Source organism: Taudactylus pleione, unplaced genomic scaffold, assembly GCF_031769625.1.
Source record: "Taudactylus pleione unplaced genomic scaffold, aTauple2 ptg000520l, whole genome shotgun sequence".
Taxonomy (NCBI): Eukaryota; Metazoa; Chordata; class Amphibia; order Anura; family Myobatrachidae; genus Taudactylus; species Taudactylus pleione.
The window spans coordinates 9241769-9260141 of NW_028284922.1; the positions used below are offsets into that span (position 1 = coordinate 9241769).

General features: G+C 42.7%; 1 protein-coding gene across 1 annotated transcript in view; it reads left to right on the top strand.

Annotated features, from left to right (window-relative positions):
• LOC148501334 (uncharacterized) overlaps nucleotides 1-14810 on the top strand; it is a 131804-nt gene extending 116994 nt beyond the window's left edge. Inside the window, 4 exon segments of the mRNA XM_088450672.1 lie at nucleotides 437-469; nucleotides 471-564; nucleotides 3895-3974; nucleotides 11439-14810. Of these exon segments, the coding sequence (XP_088306798.1) occupies nucleotides 437-469; nucleotides 471-564; nucleotides 3895-3974; nucleotides 11439-11919 (688 nt within the window). The 3' untranslated portion in view covers nucleotides 11920-14810.
• The last annotated feature ends 3563 nt before the right edge of the window (nucleotides 14811-18373 follow it).

Here is an 18373-nt window from a genome sequence, read left to right on the forward strand (position 1 = left end):
GACCATTTTCTTGTGGATTTCCAGTCTCCTCCCAGAGACGCCCATCATTTTTTTACAACATTTCTGATACTGTCCATCTCATTCACAACAGAGCCTTTGTGTAATGCATGCGCCGTATGAGACTTTAGAAATGTTAATCCTGTGTAGCTTATGCGCCGTATGACTTTGTACAAATGTCCGCGCATGCGCAGTTGCAAAAAATTGCTTAACTACTTGAACATCACCATTGCGAGCAGATTGCGCACGGTTCTGAATCCAGCCCACTATGACAGGTTCTATTTACAATAGTGAGGGAAACTATAACGTCTCTACTCGTATGTTTGATTGTCCACAGGATTCTACAGCGGTTAAAATAAACCTTTATTTCTATATTGCAATGAGAGATGCATCCTGGCTTACACATTGTGATGGATATGTTTTGTGTCACATACTATAGGTACATGGGGAAAACCAGATCATCCTTCAGTGAGGATGAAGTCTGTTGAAAACCTATTCAAGGATAGTGTGAGAAAACATATATTAGAGCCGGCTTACAAAGATAGCATTGAAAATACTAACAACAGAGTAAGTATATTGACATATATAAGGTATATATAGCTATTATGATATAGTACCCTAGCAATTTTACAACTTTGAATTGGAAGGAAGGGATTCAATGGAAAAATACTTGCGTGTGGATAAATCTTTTAATGCGCCCCTATGCATAGTGGAGGCAGCCATTTTGTAGGCTTATTTCCTTTTATGGTAATTATACACACAACAGCGCCTCTATTATAGCAGGAAACTATGGGCAGCTAACCTGATTAGAAGGAATCTCTATTGTTGTGTTGTAGAAAGCGTTTTGACTAATAACATTATGGTTTAATATGGGAATAGCTCAATGGTGACCGTAAGCTTTTACAGCGAGTAGTAAGATCTGCTGAATATGTCATTGGTAAGATGGCTGCTCTCCATTGAGGATATTTATGTCAAACGCAGTTTGAGGAAAGCAAAGAGCATTGTTATGGATGGGAATCATCCTAACCATAATGGGGTTTCTTTACTGCCATCAAAAAACCTGCAAGTCACGGACATCCAGGTTGTAAAAGGTTTTTTTACCTCAGCTTTTGTCAGGATGACTTAAAATGAGAGTGCTTAGATGCATCATTACGGGATGCAATCGGGAAGCCGGCTGACATTATACTGAGTTAGGGTTAGGGGGGTAGGTTAGGTTAGTTAGTACTTACCTGGGGACGATCAGGATTTCCAGCGCTGTCGGGCTCCTGCTGCCGGGATCTATTCCTCTGTCGACCTGGCGCTGCCGGGATTCGAACTGCCGGACATGCGGTCGGCGGTATTGCATACCAATTCCATCATTACATCAGATATCTGCTTGCATTGAGATTATGGGTCTATCAGGATATGTATTAATTGTCACTGCAATGCAAAAAGTAAATATTTCAGAATTTCCAAAACGCCACTATTACAGTCCAGGTTTTAAGGATATGCATGCTTGAGTCCAGGTTAAACCAAATTGACTGAGGTACCAATTAAGTCACCAGTGCTCAAGCATGGATACTCTTAAATTGCAATGGCATGAGTTTGGGATCCTCTGATTTGATTAATTCATTTATTCATTAAATTCCTCATTGATGTCACAGGCTCTTGTGAATGTTACCTTAGTTCACAAAGTAACTACATCAAGTTATATACTTTGGGGCTAATGCAGAGTTAGTACTATGACAGCTGTCGGAGCACAACTTGTAGAGAAAATAGTATAGACAGAATAGCGCAATAAAATATAAAGTGCGGCCACAATTAGTGCAAACAGGTAAACATCCACAAAATTACCTCCAAAGTGATGTATATAGACAAAAATGGTGCACTAAAAGTCAGGCTCCCTATATACCAAAAATAGCAAGATGTATAAAGACACCTATAACAGAAATATAATCACCCTTAAGATGATCAGAACGAGCAATAATGGTAGCTCAAAAACCAATTTTTATTCAACTGTACATCGACTCAGAATACAGGATAACTACTTTCCTTTTTCTAAAATCTGTAAGAGATGACTCCAATTCCAGGAAGACATAGAACACAAAACATAGTGCAATAACCTTAAGATAACAAAGGTTTTAATAATACAAGTTGCACTTACAAAGATGAAAAAGGTACAGGCATAAAACGACATCCAAATAAAGGCACACAGCGTCAGTCTGAACGGGAATCCTGGTGGTCCACAGCGATGTTAAATAGGACACAGCCTGTTCAGAGTTACGGACACTCCAGCCAGTCCAGGTAAAGTAACCCGCGGTCAGTCAGTGTAGCAATAACGGAAGTCCATAAAACATTAGAGCCCCGCTTAACGCGTTTCAGACAGTAATTTGTCCTTCGTCAGAAGCGTGTATCAGCTCTACACATACACAGTATTTAAACCCTCTCTGAATGCTTACACATATGGAAACACTCGCTGCTAATCAGCGGACTTCCTGCATAGAATTAACATACAGCACCAAAAACCGGAAGCAAAATGGCCGCCATGCATTCCATTTGCGTTCCAGCGGCTAAAAACCGGAAGCAAGATGGCCGCCATGCGTTCCAGCAACCAGAAAGTCCTTCAAAAACACATGTCACCGGTGTATCACTGTTTGATTTAGCCAGATAATGATTCTGGCTAATATTCACGGTGGAGGAGAAGTCATAAAGCGATGTCCATCACAGAGAGAGTTCTCAATAATATCCAGAATATTCTCAAATAAAAATTAAAAACCAAAAAAAAAAATTAAGACATTACACAAAAACAGTAATATTAAAATATTAAAATGTGTCCAAATAATGTGCAGAGGAAATATAAGGTGCAATAGTGCCAGACAAATAGGAATCAGGACTTACAAGAATAATATTAAGTAAGAAAACATTTAAGTTCAAACAGCCCGTTTAGTCCCCTGGGAACAAGGTGGATCCATCCCAAACGGTGGATCCATCTCATCTCTGCATGAGAGAATCTCTTTTCAATATCCCTTGTACGCCATTTGGGGGTAACTTGTTGACTCCACCCAAAATTGGAAATACAACATTTCTTGGAATCATGGTATCTTTTAAAGTGGGAGGAGACCATATGCGTTTCTAAGCTTTTACGAATATTCTAGACATGCTCATTAAGTCTTATTTTTAAATTGCGGCTTGTTTTGCCCACATAACTTAAGCCACAAGCACACTCCAGAATGTATATAACGTTCTTAGAGTGGCAAGTGACGAAGTCTCTAATTGTGTAGGTTTTTCCATTTACTGGAAAATCTATAAACACAACATGTGTAAATTTGTTCTGCACATGCCCAGAATTGTGTGCAGATACAGTACCTATGCTGACTTACAGGGTCTTAGCAGTCATGACTGCCTCCAGAGACAATCAATTGATCGGTGCGGACAGGGACGTCTGTCATAGGCAATATACAGATAAGGTGTGCTCATGCAAATGCATTTGCCTAGTTAACACAGAGTGGTGCTCACTTCGTCTCCTGGGCACAGAATATGCTTCTAGAAGCATTTGTAAATGTGTTTATTTGTTTTTTAATTGCTTACGCAAGATATGGGATGCTTTTGCTGAGAGGTTTTAGTATTAAAAATTATGCCCTAGATGAGATGTATTTTATTACAAGCAAAGGATGCAGATTGGCACATTTCTGTCATAGAGGTCTCTGGTGTCTTCCTGCCCCAAAGTGGGCGCATTTGCTACCCATACAGAGGAAAGCATCTTGGTCACAGCTGAAACTCGGAATATATTGCTTCTCACTCTGCCCCTTTATCTGAAAGCAACAGGTGGTTATTAAGATGTTAGGGATTTATTGTGCTGATTAAAGTTATTTCATATACAGGATATCATACAAACATTGAGAAATATATTTCTTTTAGATGGCTACACGAATACAAGTGGTTTTAAATGATGTACAACGAACTTTCTTAAACAACACAATTACCCTTTATAATGAAAGGTAAGACATGACACTGTCTTCAGAACCTTATACACCACATTATACTATTATTCTTGTCTAACTCCAACTTGAATTAAATTATGTATTTCTCTATAGACCTGACTAAGACCTGCCTTCACAGTTGGTACTAGTAGTAGATACAGAAAAAAGAAAATGCAGGTGCACACTCTGGGGGCGATTCAGCTTGGGACGGAATTGCAGAGTTGCACGCAAGCAGCTTTGCAATTCCGTCCGTGTAAATAAGCAAATGCAGCCTGCATTTGCGATCCCAGCACTGCGACAGAGGTCGCAGGCTGGGATAACCATAGCTTACTCAGGCTGGCCGGCTTGCGAGGCCAGGAAACTCCGTACGTGGGCGCAGCATCTGGCCTTGCCACGATCCACGCAGGCTGACTCCATCCTAGCACTGCCCCTTAAATGCCTCTGCTTATCAATCAGGCAGAGGCATCGTAGGGGCTGCGTGGGCTCATGCAGGACCCGTTCTGCACGTCTGCAGAACGGGTCCTACGCACTCGCTGATTCCCAATAACCTGGAAAATGCGTGTAATGCTGAATTAGCCCTTCTAAGCGCTAAGAATACTGATAATCAAAACAATTTTCATGAGGTATAAATGAGGTTCTTAGTACTGTTTGGCCAAAATTGCATGCCCACCTGCAATGTCATGGTGAACCTCATCAGATGGGTCCCTAACATCCCTAATACTAATTCATAATATAAATGTATCCAGGACTTATCTACAATAGTGGCCATTCTAATGTGTAGACAGCAATGTGAGGACTCGTACTAATTAAAATCACCTAAGGCCAGACGGGAGGGGGGCTAGTACCAGGCAGGAGTCACTACCTTCAAGTGTACTTTATATACACAAATACAGAGGAAAGGGTGTGTGATCTGGACGCCCTAAGTTTGACCATAATAAAAGGTGCTACCCTGCTAAGACTTGTAGTGCCATGCATATAGGAGCACATAAAGAAAATACACAGATTACCTATTAAATATGGTCATATGTATAAAAATAAAACCTAGGTATAATGTAGTGTATTTGGGTACATCTTGGAAATCCATGAAACTCCCCTTTATATACTTTTCATTCACCACAACAGATATTGCCTCAGCAGGAGTTTTGGATCCACCCCTGCATCTCCTTCTAATAACCTCTATCGCATGTGGTATTGCATCATCCTCCATTTGTTTGGCACTCAGCATCTGCAACGCGCCAGTAAACAAACATGACACCTACTCCCAGATGGGTCTGCACTGGCTGCAGTGACAAGGCCACTACTAATCCGGATATTTCCACTGTGCCACGTCATACCATCATTTAGGAAGGAAGTTTTTCTTGCATCAGATTTGGTAATATAAAAAATTTAGACTCACGCCGCTCTGGAGTTCATATATAATCCAGGTGCCACCTTAATCTTCATCTTTTAGTGACAATTGCACTACTTTATACCTATGGTTTTATTTTATACACATGTCCATATTTTATAGATATACCAGATTCATCAGTTCACTACACAGTGCCGTCTTTCTCCTCCATTGTTCTACTTACCTTGATAGGTGACTGTCACTTATAAACTGGTAGCTTTGTAGTACCCCTGATTTCTGGTCCTAATACTATTTTCCTATATATCTCTTCACATCTATTGGGCTCAGGACCTGATTCAGACCTGGTCGCTAAGGTGCGATGGCTCGCTGCCGGGCGATTGTTGCACAGTGCGCATGTGTCTAATTCGCAGTGTGCGTGCGCAAGCCAGTCTTAGCGATGGGGAATCGTGCACTCGTAGCACACAGACTGGTCGTTACTTTGAGTGACAGATAATGCCGTTTGTGGGTGGTAACAGGGGAAGGTGCTTGTGAACGGGGGAGTGGATGTGCGAACGCAGACGTATCAGGCCGCCAATACGCCGTTTAAAGGGCGTGCATAATTAGCAAAGTAGCGTCATTGTACACGTCACCTGCATGTATTGCATCCAGCACTGATCGCAGTGCTTGCTGTGGGGAAAGGCAACTCCAAGGTCTGTGAGCAGCTCCGATGGCTCTCGATGTTACCGATTAATCAAACGATTCCAGGAGATGACGTGTGTTGCGAGGGGAAAGGAGGCGTCTTTATACACCTGCGAGCGCTCAGTGCCGTAGCTCGCTAAGACATAGAGGGCATTCTTACGCCACGCAGTGCAAGCATTTAATTTAAATATCTGGCCCCTTTTTGCCAGCGAGCAGACGCATCTTGCGAGCAGGTCTGAATGAGCTCCTCAGTGCAGCTCCTAGGGTCCACCTACCCCCCCTTATTTTTATTAAAGATAAATGAAACCCCTGATTTGAAGTCAACCTACAGGAAAGAAAGGAGAGAAAAGATGAACTGGGAAGTGGAAACACCTTCTCACACCAAGTAATATACGTCTTCTATACTTGTGATAACTTTTTGCAGTTGCCAAATTATTTGCTCTAAATTGGTCTGGATTACTGCACTGGAGTCCTCTAGCCTTCAGGATCTTGGTTTCAAGTTCCATGCCGTTAAAGCCAAGCGACTCACATGGTGGTAGGGAAATAGCCTTGGCTAAGAAGGTCTTTTTCTTCGAGGAACTAGCAAAGGGGGCTCTAAAAACATTGCTTTGAGGTCCGCATACCAGGCCCTCCTGGACTAGTCCGGGGAGATCAGGATAACATGAGCCTTCTCTTTCTTATCCATTTGAGTACCCGTGGAAGGATGGAGATTTGCGGAAAATATGTACCCACCAAAATTGCCTGCAGGTGTTTGGATTGGGCGCCATACCTGGCCAGTTATTTTGTTCAGATGAGAGGCCATCTATCTCCGAACATCCCCATCATCTAAAAATCCAGTCAAAAGTCTCCTGATATAACTTTCACTTCCCCGGATGAATAGAGTGATGAATGAGAAATTCTGCTTCCCAGTTGTCCACACCATTGATGAAGAATGCTGAAATTATTAGGACAATTTCCCTGCCCATGTCATGGTGCAAGATGCGTCTCTCATGGCCATGTGACTTTGTGTTCCACCATGACAGTTTATGTAGGCAACCACCGTGGCATTTTCCAACTAGACATGCACAAGTCTATCAGAACTGATTGAGCCTAGACTAGAGCATTCATGACCACCTGCAGGTCTAAAACATTCATGGGAAGGGAGGACTCTTTCTTGGTCCACTTTCCCTGAAATTGAAAACCCAAGGTAATAGCATCTGTTGTTGACAGTGAGCATTCACAGACAGAATGGGCACACTTTGCATAGGCTGGGCATGTGAAGCCACGACAGTAGAGACAGGCGGGTCTGAGCCGGCAACTAAAATATCTGTCTGTCCAGTCGATAACTGGATCTGGACCAACAACCCAGAATCTGTGACTGAAGAGTCCTCGAATGCAAATGAGCAAAAGGAACTTCCTCAGCGGAGGCTACCATTTCCCCCTACAACTGCATGCAGTGAAGAGTGCACACCTGTCACTTCCTCAACAGAACCTTGACCTGAAACTACCAGGCCATAATCTTGGTCTCTGGGAGAAATATTTTCTGACACCTGGTGTTAAACAGAAGGCACAGACAAATCATTTTCTGGGCCGGCACAAGATTGGACTTAGGAAAATGTATTACCCAACCTTGCTCTTCAATCGTAGAAACTGCTACTCTCAAATGTTGATGAAGGTGCAGGTTGTCTAAATGGGAATCATGAAGGTCATGATCTTGGTATATACTTGAGGAGTCATGGAGAGACCAAACAGCAGACCCCGGAACTGTAGCTAAAGCTTTCCAACTGCAAATCTGAGTAATGCCTGATGATGATCCAAGATTCGGGGTGTATTGATAAACATCCTATATATAACGAAAAAAACTCCTTTCATTCCATGGAGGCTATGACCGAACAGATGGACCCCTTTTGAATCTTTTCTCGAACAAATTAATATTCAAATCTGTTAATTTCAGGATTCTCTGAAATGAGAGATTTTTTTTTTGTACCAGAAACAAGTTTGAGTGAAACCCCAACCCCTTCTGATCCTGGGGAACAGGGATTATCACCCCTGAATTTAAGAGAGAGTTGATCAAATTATTCAAAGCATGCCTCCTAACCAAAAGGGAAGTGGCAAAAAAACAGCTGGGAGGGAGGCCCACCAGCTCCACAATGTAGCCTCTGCGTAGAAAACCTCAGACCCACTGATCCAATAGGCAAAGGAGCTGAGACTGGAAGATAAGAGCTCTTACTTGGTAAATAATGAGCTCCAACTCAGGACCAAGAGAGAGTGTCTAATCGAAGGGACTGCCTCTTATGTTCACTTGGATTCAGGTTCCTCATCCCAAGAGCTAAGCCACAGAGTTCTTCTGGCAGAACTAGCCAAGGCTGAAATCCAGTAAAGAGAAGTTGAGTCTAACAGTAATGGCCAATACACACTAGATGATATGTTTTCCGATCGGACGACATGTCAGCAACATCGTCTAGTGTGTAAACTGAATATCACTGACTATGCGCACTCCAGCGCATCATCAGCGACATCGCTCTTCGGACCTGCATGCAGGTCCGACAGGTGACATCGTCAGTGAGGGCCATGCTGCCGAATGCAGCATGGCCCAGCCGTCATGATATCGCTCCCGACATCGGGTCCTGACGCACGACAGGTTGGCTGGGTACACATCGTTAAATGTGTACCCAGCTTGAGTCTCCAATATACTGAAACGCTCCTTTTGATTTGATACACCAAAGAAAGGAGGGCCAGCTTTTAGTGTATTAGACTGAAGATTTTATTAACTGGTCAGATCTCATTCAATTGACTTGTTCACCCAAGCCGCAGCCAGCTCCAGACATAGGGAGAAACCTGCAAGCAAATAAATAGACCTTAGAATAACCTCACATTTTCTGTCAGCGCTATACTTTAAGGTTGCCGTATTAGTCATAAATGGCCGTGGATTTGGTCAAATGTGCAATGGGAGCATCCACTTTTGGTGGAATCTCCCAGGATGTTCTATCCCGCTGCCTTCTCTTGTTGAGAAACAGGAGGAACAGTCACTGTTGCTACGTCCTGGGATGGAGGTGGGGCAATGTCACTTATCTCAGACTGTCATGCCACCACTCTGATAAGCTCAGCAACAGCTGCGGTCATAAGCCTAGCCTAGCAGTGGAAGGGGAAAAAACCCTACTTACGGTCCGGTGGTCTCCACGGCTCCCAGTCACCGCCTCTCCATTTTTGCACTGGGGAGGGGGCTGCTGGGAAGCCAGGGCGCTGCTTGAAGGGGATGTGGCTGCTAGGAGATGTAGTTCTTCCTTCAGCTTCCTCCTGGGGGGGGGCTCACACACACGGGGGGGTCACACACCGCTGCTGCAGGAGACCGGGTCCCAACGCTCGAGGAAGACACCGCTTCGGAAGGTGAGTATTTAGTGACTAATTAAGCTAATTGGCAACTTCCAATTGCTTAATTAGTAATTAGGAGGGGTGCCGTCGGGGTCCCAGAGCATTTCACGACCATTTTTTCAAAAAATATGGATTTTCGGAAAAATTAGTCGTGCTCTGGAGATGCTCAAAAAAAAAATCTCCCAGAGCTCAAAATCTTATAAATCCCGCAACTACAGGATAATTGAATACCCCCCTAAATATAGGAATGATTAAAATTTATAATAAACTGCACAGCACCCAGAAAAAATATTGTCTATTCTCCAAGGCATGTTATAGAGGGAAGGAGCTTCTGTTCATTTAAGTTTAACCCTTTAAGTGCCTGCTCCAGTACCCAAACTCTATACCCACAGTAGCAGTGTCCCCCGGAGTGAAATTGTTGTTTTGTGATACTTGTGAGTGCATTTGTTTTGATTCTAGTTTTTTCTATTGTTTATATTGATATCAAAAAATATTTCTAGGGGATTATCCATAATTACCAACTTTCAGCTCCCCCACCTGGTGCAGTCAAGTGGGCAGTGCAGGGGGATTATGTCACACTTGCATCAGTGTGGTCCCGCCCCTTGCTATACAGTGCCTCCATTACCGGCATTGTAAATTAGGAATGGGCCACAATCATGTGATTCATCAAGACTCCCAGACTGTCCACTTCACTCGGGAAGTGAACAGCAGTAGAGATGGACATCAGAAGCCGGCATCACATGGTTACCGGGCTTCTGACATCAACTCACACAATGTGGTGGCTACTAGCCATCGCATCCAAACTAATAGATGGCATAACCATGCAGAAGCAGTCAGAGCTTTGTGCATGCGCATATTAGCTAAGTTGCGGACACCACTTCCGGGTGTCCACAGCTGAAAAAGTCAGCCATCGGATGGGCATAGGAAAGATTTATCCAATGGCTGGCAACCTTTAGAAACCTGCAATTGGATGGAAAAAGTACTTGTGATGCCCATTCTAGGCAGCAGCAGGTAACGTACTGAAGACTTGCCCACTGTTCCAACTGTCCGGGACAGCCAACAGAGATTCGGGAGTCTCCCAGATGTTCCGGGCAAGTATGAGATTAACAGATTTATTTTTTCACAGCTGCTGATACCTTCTTATACTTGGCACCATTAGAAATCATTTGATTGTTCTAACCCCATACGTCTTTTTAATACATTTTGAATTTCTCTCACACACCAAAGCCACAGACTACTATCTGAGCCCAAGATCTTGCTTCTTACTTAACCACTTAACTGGCAATTCTGTTTAAAAAAAATATTACATAAAATATTGTAGGTTTTTTATTTTATTTAATGAAGCAAAAAATATATTTTTAAAAGTATGTTTAAATATTTTAGCAAAAAGAACACCTGGGGAGAACTAGTACCCCCCAGTATCCATAGCTCCCTATTGAAACATTAACCTTAATCCCCTCCAAAGGCGATAGATTCCCAAGTAGCGATAGATCCCCCAGTGACTTTAATCCCCAACCCCCCAATAGTGATAGATCCCCCAGTAATTTTGCCCCCACCACATTAGTGTCTGTGAGTCCCTATTGAAGTCCCCACTCCCAGTGGCAAAAATTCAGGTGTTAATAGTAACCTCCCCCCACCCCAGTGGCAATAAACCACCTTGTGCAGATCAGCTAATATCCGTCTGAGGTCCCCTGTTTATCAGTCTGTACCAATTCTCTAGGAAAACGAATAAGATCCAGTAAATTTCAGTATAATTTCTATGCAGATTATAACTAAATATACCAAACCTCTTCAGATATCTAGCAATGTGTTGGCCTGTATTAGTGAATGTCTTTTTGCCATTTCATTTTAAATTGCCTGTGTCAACATTAGCATGTCTCTAGTTCAGGGGTATATAACATGCAGCTTTGGAACTACACATCCCAGCAAACCCTGCCACAGTCTTACATGTCCCCCTAATAGCAAAACCGTGGCAGTGCATGATGGGATGTGTAGTTCCACAGCAGCTGGAACGCCATATGTTGCGTACCCTTGCGTTAATTGGTTACATGTATAAATATATAATTTATTGTTTTGAACTCCAATATGTGTGTGTTTAATCGCAGATGGCCTGCCAACCTGGCAAAGTTCATGGTCCGTTCATGCATCCCATTGGCTTCCATTCGTGACTCACGACCTGGCTGCACATTCTGTGGAGTATTAACGTGTACTGTATGCGCTTACATTGAAAGCACCACCACATTTACCAGCAGCAGCAAAAACACGGAGTTCAAATTAAAAGAAAGTTTGAGCTGCATCTCAAAAAACATCATCTATCTGATCACATGCAAGAAATGCAGGCAGCAATACGTGGGACAAACATCCAACACTGTACGAAGGAGATTCATTGACCACCTGTCTACAATAAACTGTAATAAGGACTTGTCTGTTTCCAAGCATTTCAACTTGCCCGAGCATTCTGTTCATGATGTAGCGCTGGTGGTAATTGAACAGGTGGCAGATGTGAAAAATCTGTTGGAGAGGGAGCAATACTGGATTCAGGAGCTTGGCACCTTGGCACCAAAGGGCATGAATGTCCTGGTATAAAATTTGTATAATAAGGAATATCAGTTTATGTGCCTGAACTAAACTTCATGCACATACAGTACCATTATGTGATGTAATCTAGCTACAGTATGTGGCATATTTACAACAGTGCTGGGTTCATTTGTACTTCGGGTAGGAAGGGGTTTGTGAAGAAATACTGATGGGAACGTTACGCAGCCCAACCAAAAATAGAGTAATGGGTGGTGGCAGAAAATTATAATCATGCAGGGTGCACCTTTACTAATATAGGGCAATTGTATTCATAATATCATATGGAAATTATACGTGTAATAGGGCCTGATTATTATCCTTTATTTTTATGGGAACACAAGGGTTCCCCTGCACCTTACACATGAGCAAAACAAGAAAACAGTGACTTACAGTACAAACAATGCAGGACAAGGACATGGTTTATAGATCTTGCTGCATCCGCAATCATAATGGCCCGTACACACGGTACGATAACCTATCGTTATAGTTAAAATCTGACAGGTTCTCACCCCTGCTAACGACCATACGATGGACGATGCGCATCCACGTATGGTCGTTGACGACGAACTACAATCGTCTGTTCAAGCAGGTAGACCTGGTCGATATCGACCAGATTAGCCTGTTTACTATAGGGACCCGCGATCGTTATAGTAGCGGGGGGTCTGCTGCATGTGCTGGATGCTCGATCCAGCACATACAGGACGATCAGATAACGATCGTTGATCGTTATCTGTTCGTCCCCGTCGTACCGTCTACACGCACCTTAACACTGAAATTAGCAGCAGGGCAGCAGCAACCAAAGGTTAGGTGCCGTTGTAGGAAGTATATGATAATATAAGTAAGGGACAGAAGCACATGAGGGTAGAGGGCTCTGTTCGTGAGAGCTCACATTCTAAAGGGGAGGGGCAGACAGACAGGGGTTGTCTAATATAGAGATGACGAGTGAGTGGATGAGGGCCTCCAGGTTGAGAAAGGGTCTGATCCTAGAAATATTTCTGAGATGGAAACGGCAGGACTGAGAAAGGTACTGAACATTTGCTTTGAAGGAGAGGAAAAAGGATTGCATTAAAATCAATACATATCTAGCTCAGCTAGCAGAATTTCTACTTAGAAACTTTGCATTGTCCTTTTAAATATTATACATTAAAGTTGTAAACTCCTAATTCCATTAGTTGAATGAATACCATTAATTGTCTAGGAAAACCCATTCTCAATAATTGGTCAGTCGACACAAATCTAGATAAGGTCTGTCGCCAAGATGTTCTACAATTTGTGGTCAGGCCTGCACCTGCAGAGAGAAAACTCAGGACACTGGTAAATGTTATGTTGCTTCTGGGCATCATACGAATGACCTCTTCTCAGTGGCCATATTATAACTTAGAATTATATTTTAATCCACTTTTAAATAAATGCTAAGAAATATATTTTATTCTTCTTTCACACCTGACCGATCAGCAGTGATCGGCAGCACAGCAGACACAGGGGGAGAGGGTGCAGGAAAGCAGAGGGACAGGACGGTCCTTATGAGAGCAGCAGCTACAGGAAGATTCTTTCCCTGCAGCCGCCCTCATGTTTATCTGACCAGTCGAAATTTTGCAACCAGAGCAGATAAAGAACTGCCTGGTGAGGTCAGAAAATTACGACCATGCCAGGCAAGTGGTTAATTGATAAAATAAACTATTCACACTTCTATTTTTGAAAGCATTCTTACTTTGCAGCATTTTTTTCCACACCTGCCTAAAACTTTTGCACAGTACTTTATATACAGTATGTATGTATATTATATACATAAATATATATACATACATACATATACACACATATAGTCTAGCAACAATGGGCGGCACTCCGGGTCTTGTCAGATACAACAGCTACCACTCGCAGTTAGTCCAACGTTTCTGTTTCTCTTCATCCAACAAGACCCGGAGTGCCACCCATTGTTGCCAGACTGTATTATATCATCTTGGGGAGGGCACCCAGGAAACATTTTTTGTCTACACTGGAGTGCCGGTTCATCTACCTCACTATATAATATCTTGGTGACAAGTTAGCATCAGCTATCTTATAAGTTTAGAATATAATTATTTCTAAAGTATGCATTTTCTAGTTAATCTTCTACTAACCTTAAAAATTATATTCTATCTTACATATCATTATCACTTATTAAATATATTTAACCTTAAAATATATTTTGTATATTAGATATTGATATTTGCTCTTTACCTGCTGTTATTTAAAACTATAGATTATTAATGTGTGATCAAATCGAATTATTCTTAATGCAAAGATTTCATTAAAAAAAGCAGCATTGTAAGTACAGGAACATTATTTCAGCTTTATCAGAGGAATCAAGAATAACTCCAAGACAGCGCACTTTGGGGCTAGAGAAGATAGTTGTGCTGTCAATAGATTGAAATTGTGAAATGTGTGGTTATGTGAGAGGATAGTTGATCAGATCAGTCTTAAGTTTAAAGCTGCATACACACACAACGATTTTTTGAACGATTATCGTTAAACGATATCACTTTCTGAGTCAAACGATGAACGATAATCGTTCATGCGCGTTCACGTTTGTAGTTCAGTCAGACTTGTCAACTCAACAATTTTCATTAAGGGAATATGCAAAAATCGTTTGTAGTTCATAAAAATCGTTCACTACACTTTAAAAAATCTGACAGAAAATCATTCATAAAATCATTGGTAACAAAATCGTTGTGTGTGTATGCAGCTTAAGAAAGCTCTGGGACATCCAGGAAGAAAAAGCAGAGTGTAATAGTGGAGTTGTGTGGTAACAATGGTAACTTAGTATACTTTTATGTCTTAATATAAATGTATTTTTTTCTGGCTGGTTGCAACTTACATATCTTTAAAATGTATTAAAAAAAACTGTTTGCATCTTACTTCTGTTGTAAGTTTTGTTTTTCTTTGGTTTTAAGAGTCTGATTTAATATCATCATTAATTTAAAGTGTTGTAGGATAAAAAGTACATACCAACCTATGACTTTTTATGCTTCTTATGATGTTCTGATAGTTATTCAATGCACGGAACAGATGTCATATAGAAAAAAACTATCACTATGAAAACTTAATAGGGATTTTTTCAGGTTTCATGTTTTTACTATACAAACAAAATGCATGTAAACTATACCGATGATTGAGTATATGCTCTGTATTGTACATTGTGCAGTATGTTTTAAAAAAGCATTTACTTATGCCCAGCTGGTACAAGACCATCATTTTAGATGAAGAAACTTCTCCTGTGTTTACTTGAAAAGTAGTAAGTGTTTAATGAAAATACAACAATTTTAACAACCAGGGATATTTATGCAAACATGATTCAGGGGTAAAAGCCTGTGCTGGCCTCAGCAGAGAGTGAGATTCTGTGGTGGCTTTTAGATTTCCAAAACTTTATTTAAAAAAAAAAAGTTTTATTATGTCTACATAAATAGCTATATTCTATAGACAAAAAACCTTACGGTTTCACATGTCCCATTAAGGCTTCTTAGACATGATCTGAAATTTCACAAAACTTACTGAATTTGTGCCACTCAAACTAAAAAAAAAAGCATGGAAATTCTGATCATTAAGGCTGACGTCTTAATGAACGTGTTCCTTGCGCAATACAGATATGGTATGCCATCACACCCTGTGATTAACTGCAGTTTCAGCACTCTCACAGAGTGAGATTGCTGTCACTCACAAAATGGTGGAGCTGCTAATTCACAGAATTGTATGCTCATTTGAATACACACATGCAGTCTATGCAAATGAGGGTAGGTGTAGGGCAGCACAGACGGTGTAATGGTTAGCATAACTGCCTTACAGCACTGAGGTTGCGGGTTTGATTCCCACTACGGTTGTGTGGAGTTTGTATATTCTCCCTGTGCTTGCGTGGGTTTCCTCCAGGTACTGGTAGGTTACTTGGCTCCCAACAAAATTGACCCTTGTTTGTATGTGTGTGTGCACATATGATAGGGAATATAGATTGTAAGCTCCACTGGGGCAGGGACTAATGTGAATGTCCAAATATTCTCTGTAAACTCTGCGGAATTTGTGTGCGCTATATAAATAACTGGTAATAAATAATAATAAATAAATAGGTACTTTTGGGTTTCTGGTAAATTAGAAAGTTACAGTTTTTAAACTATTACCTCACGAATGCACCATTATACAGATAGGAAGTTTCAACCTCAGTTGGTGCCTTAAGCAGGTGTACTCACTATGGCTTCACTTGAGTGCACAAAGATGGCTGGCCAGTGCGGGCGGTAGAGGCGGTGGGACTCAGGGGGGAGGAAGCGGGCATTAGCTGCGGCCGGGACACGAGGGAGGGGGAAGCGGGCAGCGGCGGCAGAGATTCAGGCTCAGATCAGGGATATCCGTGATTGCCTGCATCTGTGTGATAAAAACAAACACAGATGCATGGACGGATCAGTGAGATCCGTTTGTACTGCTATGTTTAAAAAAAAATGAAAGTGTTAAAATAAAAATACGGCGTGGCCCCTGCCCCAAAAGAACAACCAGCACTGGCCTTTGCAGAACCAGTACTGGTTGTGCTAAATACAAGGGACAAACGACGTAGGGGTCCCCCGTATTAAGCACAACCAGCACTAGGCTATTCAGAACCAATCCTGGTTGCGAAAATATGGAGGACAAATGACATAGGGGTCCCCCATATTCTGCGCAACCAGCACTGGGCTCTGAGCCAGTCCTGGTTCTGGAAATACAGGGGAAAACAAATGCATAGGGTTCCCCTGTATTATCTAGAACCAACACAGGGGGAGCCATTTCACCGGGCCCCCTAGCCGAAGCATCAACCCTGACCGCTAGTCAGCCCAGGCCGGGGATCCCTGGGGAGCTGGGGACACCCCTAATAAAGGGATCCCCCTCTCCAGGGAATCCCAGGCTGATAGCCTGGGGCTATCCCTGGCACCCCTGGCCGGTGGGCGGCGGGTTGATAATGTAAAGTGTAGTGCAAAATAAAGTTAAAATATTGTCTTTTGCAGTAGCACTACAGGCCCCAGCAAGACTCCCCCGCATACTGGTACTTGGAGAACCACAAGAACCAGCAAGCGGGGCATTAAGGGCCTGCTGGTTTCTATAGTACCCCTGTAAAAGAAGCATTAAAAAAAAAAAGAAACCAGACACTGTTTGTTTTAATATTTTATTGTTCGGCGCCTTCACCTGGGGAGCAGCAGCCTTTAAGCTCTTTTGCATGGATGCCGCCTCCCCCAGGACTTCCACGGCGTCTTCTTTCTTAGGAAGTCTTCACTGCTGCCCCTCCGCCATCAGATTGCAATGTCACTGCCTTCACTAGCTTATATAAGCCAGATGAGGGGGCGGGGTGATGACATTGCGAGCCGTGATTGGCTCGCAGCACCATCTTTGAATTTCAAAAATGGCGCTGAAGTCAATGGTGAAAAACGCTCATTGGCTGAGAAGCGGAAGGCTTGCCTCTCTCAGCCAATGAGCACTCTGCACCAGGATTTCAATACTGAAATCACGCGGCAGAGCCGTCATTCGGGTAGTGCTGTCCTTAGAGGACAGTACTAATGTCTGTGGCTTGGGAAATGCGTTTTTTTGTTTTGCCAAGACACTGGATTGCCTACTTTGGAACGAAGAGGACCTGATCCACGCATAGGAGAGGTTATTACAGGTACCCTATGGATTATATACTTGGACAAGTGGACGTGATTGGCTTCAGGGATACATAGGTGAGTATGTGAGATAGTGTGTGCATGTATGTTTTAATAAAGTTTTACTTTCTACGGTGTGTGTGTTCTGTGGTTTTTTAATATTGCTTTTGTTGGGGAACTACAGGTACCAGTGGGCCTGTAATGCTCCGCATGCTGGTACTTGTGGTTCTCCAAGTACCAGCATGTGGGGGAGGCATGCTGGGATCTGTAGTTCCACAGCAAAAGACAATATTTTTAACTCTTTACTTGCACCACATTTTACATATCTGGCCAGCGGTGCCGGGGATAGCCCCGGGCTATCAGCCTGGGGTGCCCTGGAGAGAGGGACCCCTGTATTGTAGGGGTCCCCAGCTCCCCCCAACCTGGGCTGACTAGCGGCCAGGTGAGTGGGTTCCCCTGGCTGTGGCATTACCCCCCCCCCCCCACTAGAAAGGGTCCACTGCTGATTCTGGATAATACAGGGGAACCCTTCACATTTTTTTCCCCTGTATTTCCAGAACCAGCTCAGAGCTCAGTTCTGGTTGCGCTGAATACAGGGGACCCCTACGTCATTTGTCCCCCGTATTTTGGCAACCAGGACTGGTTCTGAAAAGCCTGGCACTGATTTTGCTTAATAAGGGGGACCCCTATGTCGTTTGTCCCCTGTATTTAGCACAACCAGTACTGGGTCTCCAAAGCCCAGTGCAAGTTGGGTTTTATTTTTGAAAGGGGGGGGGGGGGGGTTGTGGTTTGGAGCCATGCCATTTTTTTACCAAATTTTTTTTTTTTTT